This window comes from Procambarus clarkii, chromosome 57 (assembly GCF_040958095.1).
Source record: "Procambarus clarkii isolate CNS0578487 chromosome 57, FALCON_Pclarkii_2.0, whole genome shotgun sequence".
Lineage (NCBI taxonomy): Eukaryota > Metazoa > Arthropoda > Malacostraca > Decapoda > Cambaridae > Procambarus > Procambarus clarkii.
In genome coordinates, this window is record NC_091206.1 from 12959144 (window position 1) to 12977351 (window position 18208).

The window sequence follows — 18208 nt, forward strand, 5'->3', positions numbered from 1 at the left end:
GAAATGTAAAAGTGAGAGGACGGGATATGCCCCGCGGCTGTCGATTCTCTGGACTTTTAAGGGAGTTAGTTTAGTTTAGTTCATTTATTATGCACCCTATACCCATCCCGTGGGCGGTAGTGGAAAGGGTTACAGAGGCACATAATGGGCTCAGGGACTGAACCCCACAATTCATTGAGCTAAGGGAGAGATGTGGGATTATGGTGAAGGTAGGGGCTGGGATAGGAGCTGGGATAGGGACTGTGGGTAGGGACTGTAGGTAGGGACTGTGGGTAGGGGCTGGGGTAAGGCCTGGTCGTTAAGGCTGTCGGATGTGCCTTTGAATTGAGGTCGTAGAGGAGAGGGTAGTGGTGGTAGGGAAGATTGATCGCAGGTGAGGTGGTCGGTTAATGAGGATGGTCTGCTGATGGGGGTTGAGGAATGGGGCCGCTGATGGGGGGAGGGGTTGGGGAATGGGCCACTGATGGAAGACGAGTGGTGTTGAAGACGGTCGTTAAAGAGAGACGCCACTGTATAGGTACAGGGCGTAAGAGTTGGGTGGTCGCATAACAGATAGGTCCCTATAGGGAGCTGGGCCGTATCAACAGGTGGGCCGTATCAACAGGTGGGCCGTATCAACAGGTGGGCCGTATCAACAGGTGGGCCGTATCAATAGGTGGGCCGTATCAATAGGTGGGCCGTATCAACAGGTGGAGGAGGTTGTGCAGTCAAGGTGGTGGGTGGTTGGGGGGGGAAGCAAACAGGTGGGTCACTGCAATGGATTAGGAAGGAAATAGATGCATCTGTCAGTGAGAGGTACTGGTGGTGGCTAATGAGGCGGGTCAAGGCTGGGCTAATTCAGGCTGTGACATCATCGGAGAGCACCTATGGGTACAAAAAATGATACCAGACGGAACAAAAAGGTACCAGATGGTACAAAAAGGTACCAGATGGTACAAAAAGGTACCAGATGGTACAAAAAGGTACCAGACGGAACAAAAAGGTACCAGATGGTACAAAAAGGTACCAGATGGTACAAAAAGGTACCAGATGGTACAAAAAGGTACCAGACGGAACAAAAAGGTACCAGATGATACAAAAAGGTACCAGACGGTACACTAAGACACCAGAAGGTAGAAAAGGAGCAATAGAGAGTACTTGAGCTCAAACTGGTTAGATTAAGAATATCTCCCTGTAATAACAGCCAGGGGCGTCTCCAGTGTCTCTCAAGATTACTAGAACATCACTGCTAGAACCCTTATTAAAAAATGCAGCATTTTCAATACATAAATTAGAAACTAGACCTTCCTATAACCTCACCAACTACAATAAGGGTCACAAGCATCTAAGGGATCTTCAAAAGAGGTAAAAATAAGTGAATTTCGTGGGATTAAATCTAGAAGCATCTTGTAAAAAATATATATACCTTCAGAAAACTGGAAATTAAACGAAGTGCTGACAATTTGACAAATATAGGATATATCAGGAAGCTATAGCAGGCGGGGAAGGTATGTCAGGAACCGATTACAGAAGTGAAAGGGGAGGGGGTGAGAGGGTATTAGACTTGGGGGGGGGGGGGGGGAGAGAGTATCGGTGGAAGGGTATGCGGAAAAGGAGGGGGGGGGGGAGAGAGTATCGGTGGAAGGGTATGCGGAAAAGGAGGGGGGGGGAGAGAGTATCGGTGGAAGGGTATGCGGAAAAGGAGGGGGGGGGGAGAGAGTATCGGTGGAAGGGTATGCGGAAAAGGAGGGGGGGGGGAGAGAGTATCGGTGGAAGGGTATGCGGAAAAGGAGGGGGGGGGGGAGGTATATCAGGATCAAACAGCAAAAGATTTGTCAATGACTCAGGCATTTCCATGGGGCGAGAAAGTGAGTGAAAGGGAGGGTACGGGAAGGGGAGGGGGAGGGGAAGGGGAAGGGAGGGGAAAGGGAGGGGTAAGGGGACGGAAGGCTAGGTGAGCAGCCCCTGGAGGCTGACTTACGATATTCTCAGAGATGCGTTTGCACATTCCTCGTGTACAGGTCGTCCTGGAGGCGGGGTGTGGGGTCGTACACCGGGGATACACAGATGGGTGTGGGGTCGTACACCGTGGGTACACAGATGGGTGTGGGGTCGTACACCGTGGGTACACAGATGGGTGTGGGGTCGTACACCGTGGGTACACAGATGGGTGTGGGGTCGTACACCGGGGGTACACAGATGGGTGTGGGGTCGTACACCGGGGGTACACAGATGGGTGTGGGGTCGTACACCGGGGGTACACAGATGGGTGTGGGGTCGTACACCGGGGGTACACAGATGGGTGTGGGGTCGTACACCAGGGTTACACAGATGGGTGTGGGGTCGTACACCGGGGGTACACAGATGGGTGTGGGGTCGTACACCAGGGTTACACAGATGGGTGTAGGCTCGTACACCGGGGGTGCACACATGGGTGTGGGGTCGTACACCGGGGGTACACAGATGGGTGTGGGGTCGTACACCGGGGGTACACAGATGGGTGTGGGGTCGTACACCAGGGTTACACAGATGGGTGTGGGGTCGTACACCGGGGGTACACAGATGGGTGTGGGGTCGTACACCAGGGTTACACAGATGGGTGTAGGCTCGTACACCGGGGGTGCACACATGGGTGTGGGGTCGTACACCGGGGGGGTACACAGATGGGTGTGGGGTCGTACGCCAGGGTTACACATATGGGTGTGGGGTCGTACACCGGGGGTACACAGATGGGTGTGGGGTCGTACACCAGGGGTACACATATGGGTGTGGGGTCGTACACCGGGGGTACACAGATGGGTGTGGGGTCGTACACCGGGGGTACACAGATGGGTGTGGGGTCGTACACCAGGGGTACACATATGGGTGTGGGGTCGTACACCGGGGGTACACAGATGGGTGTGGGGTCGTACACCAGGGGTACACATATGGGTGTAGGCTCGTACACACACACATGGCTTTCGTACATGAGTGGACGTATATAGTAATGTGTACAGAAGACTACGATTCCGATGTGTGGGTTAACTCTTCTTTTGTTCAGAGTTTATAATGAAATTACTAATTATAATTATTAGCGCTCGTGTGTTAAAGCTTCTCATTGTTATAAAAAATATAATGGAATATAATTCTACTCCCCATCTCACATTATTTAGATTTGTTTCAAGCGAACACGAGACAATTTTCTTTTTATCTCGTGGTTGGAACAAGTTACCTTTCTGTCTCAGCCAGTGACCTCTCTGTCTCTCAGCCAGTGACCTCTCTGTCTCTCAGCCAGTGACACCTCTGTCTCTCAGCCAGTGACACCTCTGTCTCTCAGCCAGTGACACCTCTGTCTCTCAGCCAGTGACACCTCTGTCTCTCAGCCAGTGACACCTCTGTCTCTCAGCCAGTGACACCTCTGTCTCTCAGCCAGTGACACCTCTGTCTCTCAGCCAGTGACACCTCTGTCTCTCAGCCAGTGACACCTCTGTCTCTCAGCCAGTGACACCTCTGTCTCTCAGCCAGTGACACCTCTGTCTCTCAGCCAGTGACACCTCTGTCTCTCAGCCAGTGACACCTCTGTCTCTCAGCCAGTGACACCTCTGTCTCTCAGCCAGTGACACCTCTGTCTCTCAGCCAGTGACACCTCTGTCTCTCAGCCAGTGACACCTCTGTCTCTCAGCCAGTGACACCTCTGTCTCTCAGCCAGTGACACCTCTGTCTCTCAGCCAGTGACACCTCTGTCTCTCAGCCAGTGACACCTCTGTCTCTCAGCCAGTGACACCTCTGTCTCTCAGCCAGTGACACCTCTGTCTCTCAGCCAGTGACACCTCTGTCTCTCAGCCAGTGACACCTCTGTCTCTCAGCCAGTGACACCTCTGTCTCTCAGCCAGTGACACCTCTGTCTCTCAGCCAGTGACACCTCTGTCTCTCAGCCAGTGACACCTCTGTCTCTCAGCCAGTGACACCTCTGTCTCTCAGCCAGTGACACCTCTGTCTCTCAGCCAGTGACACCTCTGTCTCTCAGCCAGTGACACCTCTGTCTCTCAGCCAGTGACACCTCTGTCTCTCAGCCAGTGACACCTCTGTCTCTCAGCCAGTGACACCTCTGTCTCTCAGCCAGTGACACCTCTGTCTCTCAGCCAGTGACACCTCTGTCTCTCAGCCAGTGACACCTCTGTCTCTCAGCCAGTGACACCTCTGTCTCTCAGCCAGTGACACCTCTGTCTCTCAGCCAGTGACACCTCTGTCTCTCAGCCAGTGACACCTCTGTCTCTCAGCCAGTGACACCTCTGTCTCTCAGCCAGTGACACCTCTGTCTCTCAGCCAGTGACACCTCTGTCTCTCAGCCAGTGACACCTCTGTCTCTCAGCCAGTGACACCTCTGTCTCTCAGCCAGTGACACCTCTGTCTCTCAGCCAGTGACCTCTCTGTCTCTCAGCCAGTGACCTCTCTGTCTCTCAGCCAGTGACCTCTCTGTCTCTCAGCCAGTGACCTCTCTGTCTCTCAGCCAGTGACCTCTCTGTCTCTCAGCCAGTGACCTCTCTGTCTCTCAGCCAGTGACCTCTCTGTCTCTCAGCCAGTGACCTCTCTGTCTCTCAGCCAGTGACCTCTCTGTCTCTCAGCCAGTGACCTCTCTGTCTCTCAGCCAGTGACCTCTCTGTCTCTCAGCCAGTGACCTCTCTGTCTCTCAGCCAGTGACCTCTCTGTCTCTCAGCCAGTGACCTCTCTGTCTCTCAGCCAGTGACCTCTCTGTCTCTCAGCCAGTGACCTCTCTGTCTCTCAGCCAGTGACCTCTCTGTCTCTCAGCCAGTGACCTCTCTGTCTCTCAGCCAGTGACCTCTCTGTCTCTCAGCCAGTGACCTCTCTGTCTCTCAGCCAGTGACCTCTCTGTCTCTCAGCCAGTGACCTCTCTGTCTCTCAGCCAGTGACCTCTCTGTCTCTCAGCCAGTGACCTCTCTGTCTCTCAGCCAGTGACCTCTCTGTCTCTCAGCCAGTGACCTCTCTGTCTCTCAGCCAGTGACCTCTCTGTCTCTCAGCCAGTGACCTCTCTGTCTCTCAGCCAGTGACCTCTCTGTCTCTCAGCCAGTGACCTCTCTGTCTCTCAGCCAGTGACCTCTCTGTCTCTCAGCCAGTGACCTCTCTGTCTCTCAGCCAGTGACACCTCTGTCTCTCAGCCAGTGACCTCTCTGTCTCTCAGCCAGTGACCTCTCTGTCTCTCAGCCAGTGACCTCTCTGTCTCTCAGCCAGTGATCTCCTTCGGTTGAGTTTGAATATAATCTCAAATTTATATTAAAACTAAATTATCTAATTATAATAGATTCTTAGATTTATTGACTGATAAATAATTTATCTGACACCATATCATCAAGGTAATTGTAAACAACTGTTCATGTAACAATTAATGGAATGAACAATCTAAGCAATGCAAGGAATAAACATTTATACAAAGAAAGAATTGCACGGATGGGAAATCTCTGTTATGACTCACTGTCGGTTCGTACACCAAAGTTAGGTCATAGCGTACAAACTGAACGCTTTTCACATAGTGGGAACGAGCCAATTGGCGTGAGAACAGGCTTATTTAGGCATGGGTGAGGGGTGTGGGTGGGGGGGGGGGGCAGCCAGAGGCTTAGGGCCCCTCGAAGGTATATTCCTGGAGGGGAAAAAAAGCATGTAGGTGCATTCCAATTAAACCCGCTTAAGGGGTTGTTTATATGTAAACTTGGTACTCTGAGGCACATACCTCCTTGAGGTTACCTTGAGGTGCTTCCGGGGCTTAGCGTCCCCGCGGCCCGGTCGTCGACCAGGCCTCCTGGTTGCCGGACTGATCAACCAGGCTGTTGGACGCGGCTGCTGGACCTCAGGGGAAAGTTGTACCCAGAGTAGCGACAGTACTCGGGGGAAAAGCTACAGCACATACTTCCAAGAATTTAGACGAGACATAGAAAATAATCCGACAAAGAAAATCGATATCAAATATCCCCCTTAAGAAACTTGCAAGAGCATCACAGCGGTAACTAAAGGAAACCGAGTGACAGTCAGTAGGCCAGACACACACCTGGAGAACACTAACTCCCTCCTGGCTCAGATAACGTTGCAAGAATGACTTCGTTGTTTCTTAATAGCGTTAAATGGCTTTGAGAAAGCGAGTTAAAACGTAGCCTGGATCGAAATGTATACAAAAGGGACTCAACACAACAATAAAACAGATGTCACACGCCTGTTTTTTGTTTTTCTTTAGAAAGCACAAGCCCCAAGCATACTCGCAAGCACAACTCATTGGCTAGATTTGCTGCTAGAGGAGAGAGCGAGCGTGGGACCCAGAGGGATAAGCCTGAAGCCACCGCAGAGAGCTTCTATACGCTGGTACGAAACAAATCAGGCTTTAAGCGACCGTAAGAGAGAGCAGGTGTTGAACAGAGCCAAAACAACAGGTGTGGGAAATATGTTCACAACTTTCCACGTGAATGTTGCCAAGAAAATTATACCAAGGAAGCCCCCTGGACCTTAATTTTACAGAGAGGTACAACTTGTACCACAGACAGGTACAGTTGTACCACAGACAGGTACAGTTGTACCACAGACAGGTACAGTTGTACCACAGACAGGTACAGTTGTACCACAGACAGGTACAGTTGTACCACAGACAGGTACAGTTGTACCACAGACAGGTACAGTTGTACCACAGACAGGTACAGTTGTACCACAGACAGGTACAGTTGTACCACAGACAGGTACAGTTGTACCACAGACAGGTACAGTTGTACCACAGACAGGTACAGCTGTATCACACACACGTACAGTCTCTTGAAACCCTAACTGAAGGAAAATTCACCAAATTCCATTTTAAAAATAGACATTCAGTAGCACAGACCTGAACCAGTGCCACGAAATGAGGGGCACTGTGGCTCTACACACAAGCACGAGAGAGAGAGAGAGAGAGAGAGAGAGAGAGAGAGAGAGAGAGAGAGAGAGAGAGAGAGAGAGAGAGAGAGAGAGAGAGTAAATAAGAATGGGAAGCGCATTCTATTTTACAAGAAAATGTTAAATCACAGAATTACTCGAACACCTTCACTTTCTCTCGTGCAGGAAAATAAAAACCGACTTGAAAATATATTTCTTAACATTCAATGAATCACTCAAAGTCCAGAAGTGACAATGTGAACAAAACGCCATTGATGAAACGGAGAAACCAAAATTATTTTATCAATGCAAAATGCGAACACAGTCACTTTTTTTGTATTTACCCCCCCCCCCCCCATGCTGTAGTGTCGAGGTGCTGTAACAGATCACTTGATCACAGCAATGACACGATCACTCGGAGTTCATTAAACCCTAAACACAGTGAAGTCTGACATTCCCATCGACTTTACTTGTACTGGACGGTAGAGCGATGGTCTCGCTTCATGCAGGTCGGCGTTCAATCCCCGACTGTCCAAGTGGTTGGGCACCATTCCTTCCCTCCGTCCCATCCCAAATCCTTATCCTGACCCCTTTCCCAGTGCTATATAGTCGCAATGGCTTGGCGCTTTCCCGATAGTTCCTTCCTACCTTCCTTCCCATCGACTTTGAGACACTAACCTCAACTCTCAACTCTGGGGAGCCGGTCGGCCGAGCGGACAGCACGCTGGACTTGTGATCCTGTGGTCCTGGATCCTGCCGCGGGGACACTAAAGCCCCGAAATCATCAAGATAACCGAGCAGTGAACCACTTACACAAATAGGAAATGTATATGTTTATCTCTCAGAATGTTCGGTAATACGTTTATTGCTTGTGATGTGTGTATATGTATGTATTAACACGATGTACTGAACGGGGTGAGAATAGCTTGAGCTACCTCATCCCTTTGTGTGTATTTTACCTCAATAAACTTATTTCAATTTCAAACTTACACAAATCTGTAAACCAACTGGCAGCCTTTACATCGCATATTATAAATAAATAAATTAATGTTTATTGAGGTAAAAGTACCTACATAGAAGACGTTACAAACATAATGTTGGACTTCTAGACAGAGCCAGCACATACTATACCTAAAGCCACTAATACCTCAGCGTTTGAGGGCAAATTATGTCTTTGGATAAGTACAATAATGTCTAATTACAAAGCGTCACATCCGCACAATTCTGGTCTCTGTGTTTTACCGAGCAAGACGCTGCTGCCTCTCGCAGCTGCTGCGTCACTCTGGTATGACCTAAGATGGAAGAGAGAGGGAAGGAAGAAGGGAGAGGGAAGGGAGAGGGAAGGGAGAGGGAAGGGAGAGGGAAGGGAGAGGGAAGGGAGAGGGAAGGAAAAGATAACAACCCAAAATTGATCGAACACTCCCGAATAATGTTCAAACCAAGAATTAAAAAAAAAATTCAAACCCAAAACAACAAGAAACTGACAGATTAATAAAGACCAGATGATAATATTGTCTTATCTTTCAATGTTCTCAGTTATCAGTATTATTATTGTATTGGGATTACTGTTATTTTCCCGTGTTATTGTTAATGTTATTTTTCATACTGGAGTTCACGTTCCGACCGACCCCCGTTACTTTCACCAACCTCAGTGGCACCACCCACTGTTATTTTAATCATTTGCTGTTATTATTGAGTCTTGAATGTTTGGCATGTCTTAGAGTACAGGTATTACAGGTGTGAGTCAGTTGGAGTGACAGGTGTAGGTCTTTCAGGTGTAGCTGCGACACGTGAGAGTATGTCAGATGTTAATGGGACAAACAGGAGTGGTAAGTATGAGGTGGTGGTATGTCAGGTGTAGGCGAGACCTGTGCATGTGTGTGTCGAGGTGAAATGCAGGTGTAGATACAACAGGTGTGGGCCACAGAAGCGTGAGAACATTGCAAGCAGCAGAATGGACAGGTGTTTGCAAGGAGTAAAACTGTGGTAATTTTAACTAATATAGAGGCGGAGGGTCTCTTGTCCCATGGTGTTCAACCACAACCCTGCTACATGGGGTGTTCAACACAACCCTGCTACATGGGGGTGTTCAACCACAACCCTGCTACATGGGGTGTTCAACCACAACCCTGCTACATGGGGGTGTTCAACACAACCCTGCTACATGGGGGTGTTCAACACAACCCTGCTACATGGGGGTGTTCAACACAACCCTGCTACATGGGGGTGTTCAACACAACCCTGCTACATGGGGGTGTTCAACCACAACCCTGCTACATGGGGGTGTTCAACCACAACCCTGCTACATGGGGGTGTTCAACCACAACCCTGCTACATGGGGGTGTTCAACCACAACCCTGCTACATGGGGGTGTTCAACCACAACCCTGCTACATGGGGGTGTTCAACCACAACCCTGCTACATGGGGGTGTTCAACCACAACCCTGCTACATGGGGGTGTTCAACCACAACCCTGCTACATGGGGGGTGTTCAACCACAACCCTGCTACATGGGGGTGTTCAACCACAACCCTGCTACATGGGGGGTGTTCAACCACAACCCTGCTACATGGGGGGTGTTCAACCACAACCCTGCTACATGGGGGGTGTTCAACCACAACCCTGCTACATGGGGGGTGTTCAACCACAACCCTGCTACATGGGGGGTGTTCAACCACAACCCTGCTACATGGGGGTGTTCAACACAACCCTGCTACATGGGGGTGTTCAACACAACCCTGCTACATGGGGGTGTTCAACCACAACCCTGCTACATGGGGGTGTTCAACCACAACCCTGCTACATGGGTGTTCAACCACAACCCTGCTACATCCCCCAGGTAAGGGGGGTGGGGAAGGTGTAGGGGGTAGTAGTGTAGAAAGTTGTGTGGTGTAGGAAGATAGAGGGAGGGAAGGAAGGTATGTATAACGGAAGGAGATTACGTATATATATATATACACACACACACAGGTAGGTAGATAGAGAATGTGTGTGTGTACTTACCTAGTTATGCTTGCGGGGGTGTTGAGCTCTGGCTCTTTGGTCCCGCCTCTCAACCGTCAATCAACTGGTGTACAGGTTCCTGAGCCTATCGGGCTCTATCATATCTACACTTGAAACTGTGTATGGAGTCAGCCTCCACCACATCACTCCCTAATGCATTCCATTTGTCAACCACTCTGACACTAAAAAAGTTCTTTCTAATATCTCTGTGGCTCATTTGGGCACTCAGTTTCCACCTGTGTCCCCTAGTGCGTGTGCCCCTTGTGTTAAATAGACTGTCTTTATCTACCCTATCAATTCCCGTGAGAATCTTGAATGTGGTGATCAAGATTGTGTGTGTGTGTGTGTGTGTGTGTGTGTGTGTGTGTGTGTGTGTGTGTGTGTGTGTGTGTGTGTGTGTGTGTGTGTGTGTGTGTGTGTGTGGCTGTGTCTCGCGCCCTAGATCGGCGATATAGTCTCCGGTAAACCCCTGGCTGCGGGTGTACAAGCACTAAGAACAGTGTACCGGCCTGTACCACACCCAGGACTGGAGTACACACAGGACTGGTTGGTCAGTAGGCAACGGGGGTGGCGCTCCTAGCCCTCCAGGGGTTGGATAGGCCTTAAGTGCACCACTGAACCTCACACTGTGTCCCACTAACCTAGTGTGTCTGTCTGTCCGGCTCCCTCCTCCCCCTCCCCCCCCCCTCCCGGGAAAGTGCACCTTTTGTTTTTGTTCTCTTATTGGTTGAAGTAGGTGAGCGAGTGAGTGAATGAGAGAATGAGTGAGTGAGTGAGTGAATGAGAGAATGAGTGAATGAGTGAGTGAATGAGAGTGAGTGAATGAGAGTGAGCGAGCGAGTGAACTCGTCTAGTTGTACACACAAAGTTCTTCGAAGCTGCCCGAAACGCTTTGCGTAATAGTGGCTTTAGGTATTGTATGTACTAGTTCTATCTATAAATCTATAAATTTTTGTATAACCTCTTGTAACCGGGAGCCGGTCGGCCGAGCGGACAGCACGCTGGACTTGTGATCCTGTGGTCCTGGGTTCGATCCCAGGCGCCGGCGAGAAACAATGGGCAGAGTTTCTTTCACCCTATGCCCCTGTTACCTAGCAGTAAAATAGGTACCTGGGAGTTAGTCAGCTGTCACGGGCTGCTTCCTGGGGTTGGAAGCCCGGTCGAGGACCGGGCCGTAGGGACACTAAAGCCCCGAAATCATCTCAAGATATATCTCAAGATTGTATGTATGTACTTTACCTGAATAAACATTTGAATTCTTGAATTTGAATTTGTTGTGCTTGCAGGGGATCGATCATCTCTCATGCATTACCTTTGCTGTAAATGTAAATTATCTTTCCGACGATTATTTACGTTTCAAACTGTGTCGTCGATTATTTACATTTAAAAAAAGTCGTTGAATTGGCTTCGACGACTTTTTCTAGTCTAGTTCCTTCCAGTTTCCAATTATGTCCTCTCGTTCTGCTGTTCCTTAATTAAAACATCGATTTTATATCTACTGTTAATCCCTCTCTCTGTATCTTTTACGCCCTTATCATGATTGCCCTGTCCTTTGTCCTCCAGTGTAGTGAGGTCCAGTTCCCTCAGTGTTATGAACAAATCCACAAAGGTAGTGACGAGGATTCGAACCTGCGTCTGGGAGCATCCCAGACACTGCCTTAATCGACTGAGCTACGACAGGGTAAAAGGGTTGAAACCGAAGTCTTTCTTCATAGCTCGGTCCCCTTACCTCAGGAACATGGCTTGTTGCATTGTTTGGACTTATTCTAGTTTGTTTTTCTTTAGGCAGGGGTTCCATGCTGGGGCAGCATACTCAATGATTGGTTTCAAAAGGATGCTAGGAGGAATCTTTGCCCAAGTTCCTGAAGGATAATGGGATGTTTGACAGGCTGGCGTATGCAGACGTCGTTATTCTGCTGATGGGTGCTTCAGCAGGAAGGAAGGAAGGGGAGAGAGAGAGAGAGAGAGAGAGAGAGAGAGAGAGAGAGAGAGAGAGAGAGAGAGAGAGAGAGAGAGTTAAAAAGATGAAATAAAAAGGAAAGAGCTGAGGAGAGTGTGTGAGTTTACCAATTCGTATTTGATAGGAGGCAAACCTAACCCTTAGACGCCCAGAAGCCTGCCTCACATCCAGGTGTGTAGTTGCCACGTGTATACAAAAGGTAAACAAAGCCACATGTGAGTCGTCAGCGTTGCCAGCTTCCGGATTATCTCGATCGAAACAGGTTTCCTTGTCGCCATTTTCTCCGACGTTAATAATTACGAATTTCTTGAGACTCCCATCTTCAAATGACGTCAGCTTCAACTACCTCAACCTTGTTTCCCTGTGTACAGATATACACAAGATACCAGCTTCATAACATCTCTAATAAGCTGCTCGTAGCTCAACGTGTCTCCTGTCTGAGTGCCCAGTTTATCCAACTATAATCACTTTGTAGACCATTGATTGATGAAGATTAAAGCCGTCCAAGAGGTGGCACGGGCATGAATAGCCCGTAAATCTTTGTATACACTATTTGCCTCCCTATTATGCCCTGTATGCTTCTCCCCTCAATCCCCCTCCCCCATCTTTCATTTACAGTACCTGAGGAGGAAATACAAACCCTCTCCCTCTTTCCCCCATCTACTCCTCTACGGTGACCCACAGAAGAGGCGTGTACTCTAGCCACAGGACCCCCCCCCCCCCACACACACACAGGCACCGACTTAGGTTCCTTCTCACCGGATGTGGAGGCCCAGCGAGGCCACATCAACACACACACAATGCACAACCGTGTCAGTTACCACCACCACCAGCCACCACAACCCACCACCACCACCAGTCACCACAACCCACCACCACCAGTCACCACAACCCACCACCACCAGTCACCACAACCCACCACCACCAGCCACCACAACCCATCACCATCAGCCACTATCACCAGTCATTTTCTCTAATTCCAAGCTTTCCCTTTTTCATTTAATTTCCGATACATTGCAGTTGAATAATAACACGCTGGAGTGAAAGACACGGAAGGAAATGCAGACTAGAACCAGTGAGGAGTAGAGGTGCCATAGACACAACCAGAGAGCACTGAACATCAGGGGTCCACGGCTGTTCAACACCCTCCCAACAAGCATTCAAAATATTGCTGGAACAAAGATGAACTTCTTGAAGAAACAATTAGATACATTTCTGAAAGAAGTGCCGGACCAACCGGGGCTGTCGTGGATATGTGGGCCAGCAGGGCCGCTCCAAAGAACAGTCTGTTGGATTAAGTTATCACAAGTCGAGCCTGTTAGTTCGACTTCGAGTTCGAGTCGAGTTCTATTCCCCGAGCCGGGCTCGGGGAAAAGAGCTCTCGAAACCCTCTCCAGGTATGCTCCAGGTCATCGGGACTGTTAGGAAACAGATAGCAACAACAGGATCAACGGGAACCGCACTAGCCATTAGCAACAGGATCATCAACAGGGGCCACCAGCTAACACCAACAGAGGCTCACTCTGTGGGGTTCAGCAGGAGAAAGTTTCGTGTCTTCAGGTGAAGTCGACGAACTTAGGAGGCATTAGTGTGCTGCTGGCGAGTCCCTCTGGAGGAGCAGGAGGGGCAGGAGGAGGAAGGGCAAGGAGGAGGAAGGGCAAGGAGGAGGAAGGGCAAGGAGGAGGAAGGGCAAGGAGGAGGAAGGGCAAGGAGGAGGAAGGGCAAGGAGGAGGAAGGGCAAGGAGGAGGAAGGGCAAGGAGGAGGAAGGGCAAGGAGGAGGAAGGGCAGCAGAAGGAGAAGAAAATGAAAAGGGTGAGTAACACGAGAAGCAGAAAAATATGAAAATTATGTAACAATGGAAAATAATAAAGAGGAAAATAAAGATGCCAAGGAAAACAATAAGGAAGAGCAGCAAAAGGACGAGGAAAAATAGGATGAGGAAGAAAACGGAACAAAGAAAATTAAGATACATAGTAAGGAATAAGACGGAAAAGTAGGAAGAGACAAAATAAAAAAAATGGAAATCGAAGACTGGTAGTGGAAAAATTAGAAGAAATTAGAAAAATTAGAAACTGGAAGACGGAGATAAAACAGGAGCAAGTAACAGTTGAGGAAGAGAAGACGGGGGTGTAAAGAGAGAAGATAAATGAAAGAGAAAGGGAAAGATAAAGATGACGCAAGATGGGGCTGAAGGAACCGACCTCCTCCTTCCTGCACCAGAGTTATGGTGGCTTTTCATACAATGAGTTACATCATATATATATATATACTTTCTCGTACTTCAACAGAAAACGTGATCCTATCTTGTGTGTGTACACTCACCTAGTTGTGTTTGCGGGGGTTGAGCTCTGGCTCTTTGGTGTGTGTGTGTGTGTGTGTGTGTGTGTGTGTGTGTGTGTGTGTGTGTGTGTATATTCACCTAGTTGTATTCACCTAGTTGTGTTTGAGGAGGTTGAACTCTGCTCTTTCGGCCCGTCTCTCAACTGTCAATTAATTAATTGTTACTAACTACTAACTATTTTTTCACACTCACAAACACTCAGGAAGCAGCCCGTGACAGCTGTCTAACTCCCAGGTACCTATTTACTGCTAGGTAACAGGGGCATCAGGGTGCAAGAAACTCTGCCAATTGGTTCTCACCGGCGCCGGGAATCGAACCCCGGACCACAGAATTACGTGACCTGCGCGCTGTCTACTCAACCACGAGACCCCGACCACAGACTGTGTGTGTGTTTGCCCAGCTTCTCTCTCTCTCTCTCTCTCTCTCTCTCTCTCTCTCTCTCTCTCTCTCTCTCTCTCTCTCTCTCTCTCTAGTTCGTTTACACAGTCTTCAACTTTCACCCAGGCCTTCCCCTTCCAATTCATTCTCAATGTCTTCCTCTTATTCTTTCCGCCCCCCCTACGGGTCCTGGAGATGACCTCATATGTCAGCTCCAGTAGAACTGTGCAGCGGGCGCCAGTGTGTGTGTGTGTGTGTGTGTGTGTGTGTGTGTGTGTGTGTGTGTGTGTGTGTGTGTGTGTGTGTGTGTGTGTGTATGAGAGAGAGAGAGAGAGAGAGAGAGAGAGAGAGAGAGAGAGAGAGAGAGAGAGAGAGAGAGAGAGAGAGAGAGAGAGAGAGAGAGAGAGAGAGAGAGAGAAAAAACATTACATCATAAACCTCCCTCCCCCCCCCCCCCCCGCCTTCCTTAACAATAGCTGTACCTTTCCTGTACCTATTAGCTGTACCTTTGTGAGCCAGGACACATACAATAAGGAAGCGACCGAAGAGTCCCACCAGACAAGTCCCACACCTCCGTCGTATACCTAAAGAAGCACAACAATGTATATATGCTGGTTAGCATTGTAAATGTGTGGCCACGTCTGTGGTAGAAAATAATAATAAAAAAAAAAGAAAAAAAAAGAAAAAAAAAGAAGCACAAAGGGACAAATTCCAACTTAAAACAATCTTGAGCACTTTGGTAATTGAACACATTTGTCCTTGCCAGATTTAGCTACTCAGAACGAAGTGTCCATGTAGCACGGGCTATGGTGAGCCCGTAAATCTGTCCTTGCCAACGATAAAGATTAAGCCACCCAAGAGGTGGCACGGGCATGAATAGCCCGTAATTCTTGCCAACTTTTGAACCATATATATATATATATATATATATATATATATATATATATATATATATATATATATATATATATATATATATATATATATATATATATTACGCTGCAAACGCGAGGTGAAGTGCCAGAGAGTTCGTGAAAGGCATCCACGAACCACGTGCTCTGGTAACCACTCTCTTTATATAGTAATTCGTGCCCGCACGCGTGTCAAGATAATGCTACACGAGGCTAATTAGCCATTAGTCGAAGTTTTCTCTGCCCCCTCAATACGTAATACGTCGTATTTCGTGTGTAATCCGTTATAAATGCGACGTACTGGTACAAATTAAAATCCGGTAATATTGGCGTATTTTATGGATGGGCCTCGATAGGTTAGGTGGGTTGCTTGGGTTCGTACGTTTCTGGTTAAGGGAAACAGTTGCATTTTTGCCTAGAGTGGAAAGTCGACAGAAGACAGAAAAGAAGGACAGGAAGAGTGATAGACAGGCTCGCTGTCCAGCTACGTGGACCATCGGGGATCGAACGCCGTCCCTGCAAGAAGCGAAACCGTCGCTGAACCAACCAATTCAAGTGGACAATTTTCTTGTGAAGGGAGAGCAGTAAGTGGCCAGGTAAAGGCAAGTCGAGGCAGGGAGGAGCAGGGGGAAGCAGAGAGAGCTAGGGAGAGAGGCAGGGAGGGGTAGTGAGAGAGAGGCAGGGAGGGGTAGTGAGAGAGAGGCAGGGAGGGGTAGTGAGAGAGAGGCAGGGAGGGGTAGTGAGAGAGAGGCAGGGAGGGGTAGTGAGAGAGAGGCAGGGAGGGGTAGTGAGAGAGAGGCAGGGAGGGGTAGTGAGAGAGAGGCAGGGAGGGGTAGTGAGAGAGAGGCAGGGAGGGGTAGTGAGAGAGAGACAGGGAGGGGTAGTGAGAGAGAGGCAGGGAGGGGTAGTGAGAGAGAGGCAGGGAGGGGTAGTGAGAGAGAGGCAGGGAGGGGTAGTGAGAGAGAGGCAGGGAGGGGTAGTGAGAGAGAGGCAGGGAGGGGTAGTGAGAGAGAGGCAGGGAGGGGTAGTGAGAGAGAGGCAGGGAGGGGTAGTGAGAGAGAGGCAGGGAGGGGTAGTGAGAGAGAGGCAGGGAGGGGTAGTGAGAGAGAGGCAGGGAGGGGTAGTGAGAGAGAGGCAGGGAGGGGTAGTGAGAGAGAGGCAGGGAGGGGTAGTGAGAGAGAGGCAGGGAGGGGTAGTGAGAGAGAGGCAGGGAGGGGTAGTGAGAGAGAGGCAGGGAGGGGTAGTGAGAGAGAGGCAGGGAGGGGTAGTGAGAGAGAGGCAGGGAGGGGTAGTGAGAGAGAGACAGGGAGGGGTAGTGAGAGAGAGACAGGGAGGGGTAGTGAGAGAGAGACAGGGAGGGGTAGTGAGAGAGAGACAGGGAGGGGTAGTGAGAGAGAGACAGGGAGGGGTAGTGAGAGAGAGACAGGGAGGGGTAGTGAGAGGTAGTGAGAGGCAGGGAGGGGTAGTGAGAGAGAGACAGGGAGGGGTAGTGAGAGAGGCAGGGAGGGGTAGTGAGAGAGAGGCAGGGAGGGGTAGTGAGAGAGAGGCAGGGAGGGGTAGTGAGAGAGAAACAGGGAGGGGTAGTGAGAGGCAGGGAGGGGTAGTGAGAGAGAGGCAGGGAGGGGTAGTGAGAGAGGCAGGGAGGGGTAGTGAGAGAGAGACAGGGAGGGGTAGTGAGAGAGAGACAGGGAGGGGTAGTGAGAGAGAGACAGGGAGGGGTAGTGAGAGAGAGACAGGGAGGGGTAGTGAGAGAGAGACAGGGAGGGGTAGTGAGAGAGAGACAGGGAGGGGTAGTGAGAGGCAGGGAGGGGTAGTGAGAGAGAGACAGGGAGGGGTAGTGAGAGAGGCAGGGAGGGGTAGTGAGAGGCAGGGAGGGGTAGTGAGAGAGAGGCAGGGAGGGGTAGTGAGAGAGAGGCAGGGAGGGGTAGTGAGAGAGAGACAGGGAGGGGTAGTGAGAGGCAGGGAGGGGTAGTGAGAGAGGCAGGGAGGGGTAGTGAGAGAGGCAGGGAGGGGTAGTGAGAGAGGCAGGGAGGGGTAGTGAGAGAGAGACATGGAGGGGTAGTGAGAGAGAGACAGGGAGGGGTAGTGAGAGAGGCAGGGAGGGGTAGTGAGAGAGGCAGGGAGGGGTAGTGAGAGGTAGTGAGAGGCAGGGAGGGGTAGTGAGAGAGGCAGGGAGGGGTAGTGAGAGAGAGGCAGGGAGGGGTAGTGAGAGAGAGGCAGGGAGGGGTAGTGAGAGAGAGGCAGGGAGGGGTAGTGAGAGAGAGGCAGGGAGGGGTAGTGAGAGAGAGGGTGAGGGAATAGGTCATCTCAGGTTCTCCTTCAAACAACTCGACACTCATCCTCTCAAGAATGTTGACTGTGCAAGGGCGAGTGGTAGGGTGGGGGGGGGGTAGTAGTAGTAGTTAAGGAAGAGGGCGTAGTTAAGCTATTGGATGTTGTAGTTGGTGGTTAACAAAGGTGCGTAGTTGTGACAGATGCTGGTAGATACATCTTGCGAAAATCAAGATTTACGAAAACGGTTTGGCATGTCTTGAAGACGAGCAGGAAGAGGGAGTTTGTCATATCTATATTATTTATAGTTATGTATGAGGCAAGGTAATGTGGAGGAGAAAGCGACTATATAGCACTTGGAATGGACGCGAGGGACCAGGAGCTGGAATACGACATCGAGTGAAGGAAATGGTGCCCAACCGTTTTTGTACCATCGGGGTATCGAACGCCGACGCTGCAGGACTCCTCTCTCACTGGTT

At 49.9% G+C, this 18208-nt stretch overlaps 3 protein-coding genes across 4 annotated transcripts in view; 1 reads left to right on the plus strand and 2 right to left on the minus strand.

Moving 5' to 3' along the window:
- LOC123745051 (unconventional myosin-IXb) overlaps positions 1 to 18208 on the minus strand; it is a 327701-nt gene that overhangs the window by 234191 nt on the left and 75302 nt on the right. The window lies entirely within an intron of this gene.
- Positions 1 to 18208, plus strand: part of LOC123745052 (serine/arginine repetitive matrix protein 2) — a 166709-nt gene that overhangs the window by 71103 nt on the left and 77398 nt on the right. The gene's annotated exons all lie outside the window — the stretch shown is intronic.
- LOC123744959 (uncharacterized) lies at positions 1968 to 2609 on the minus strand. The gene has a single exon (XM_045725181.1). It carries the CDS (start codon positions 2607 to 2609, stop codon positions 1968 to 1970), a length of 642 nt encoding a protein of 213 aa, XP_045581137.1.

Coding starts and splice junctions, on each gene's coding strand:
- LOC123744959 (XM_045725181.1), bottom strand. CDS start 2,609: ATGTGTGCACCCCCGGTGTACGAGCCTACACCCATCTGTGTAACCCTG.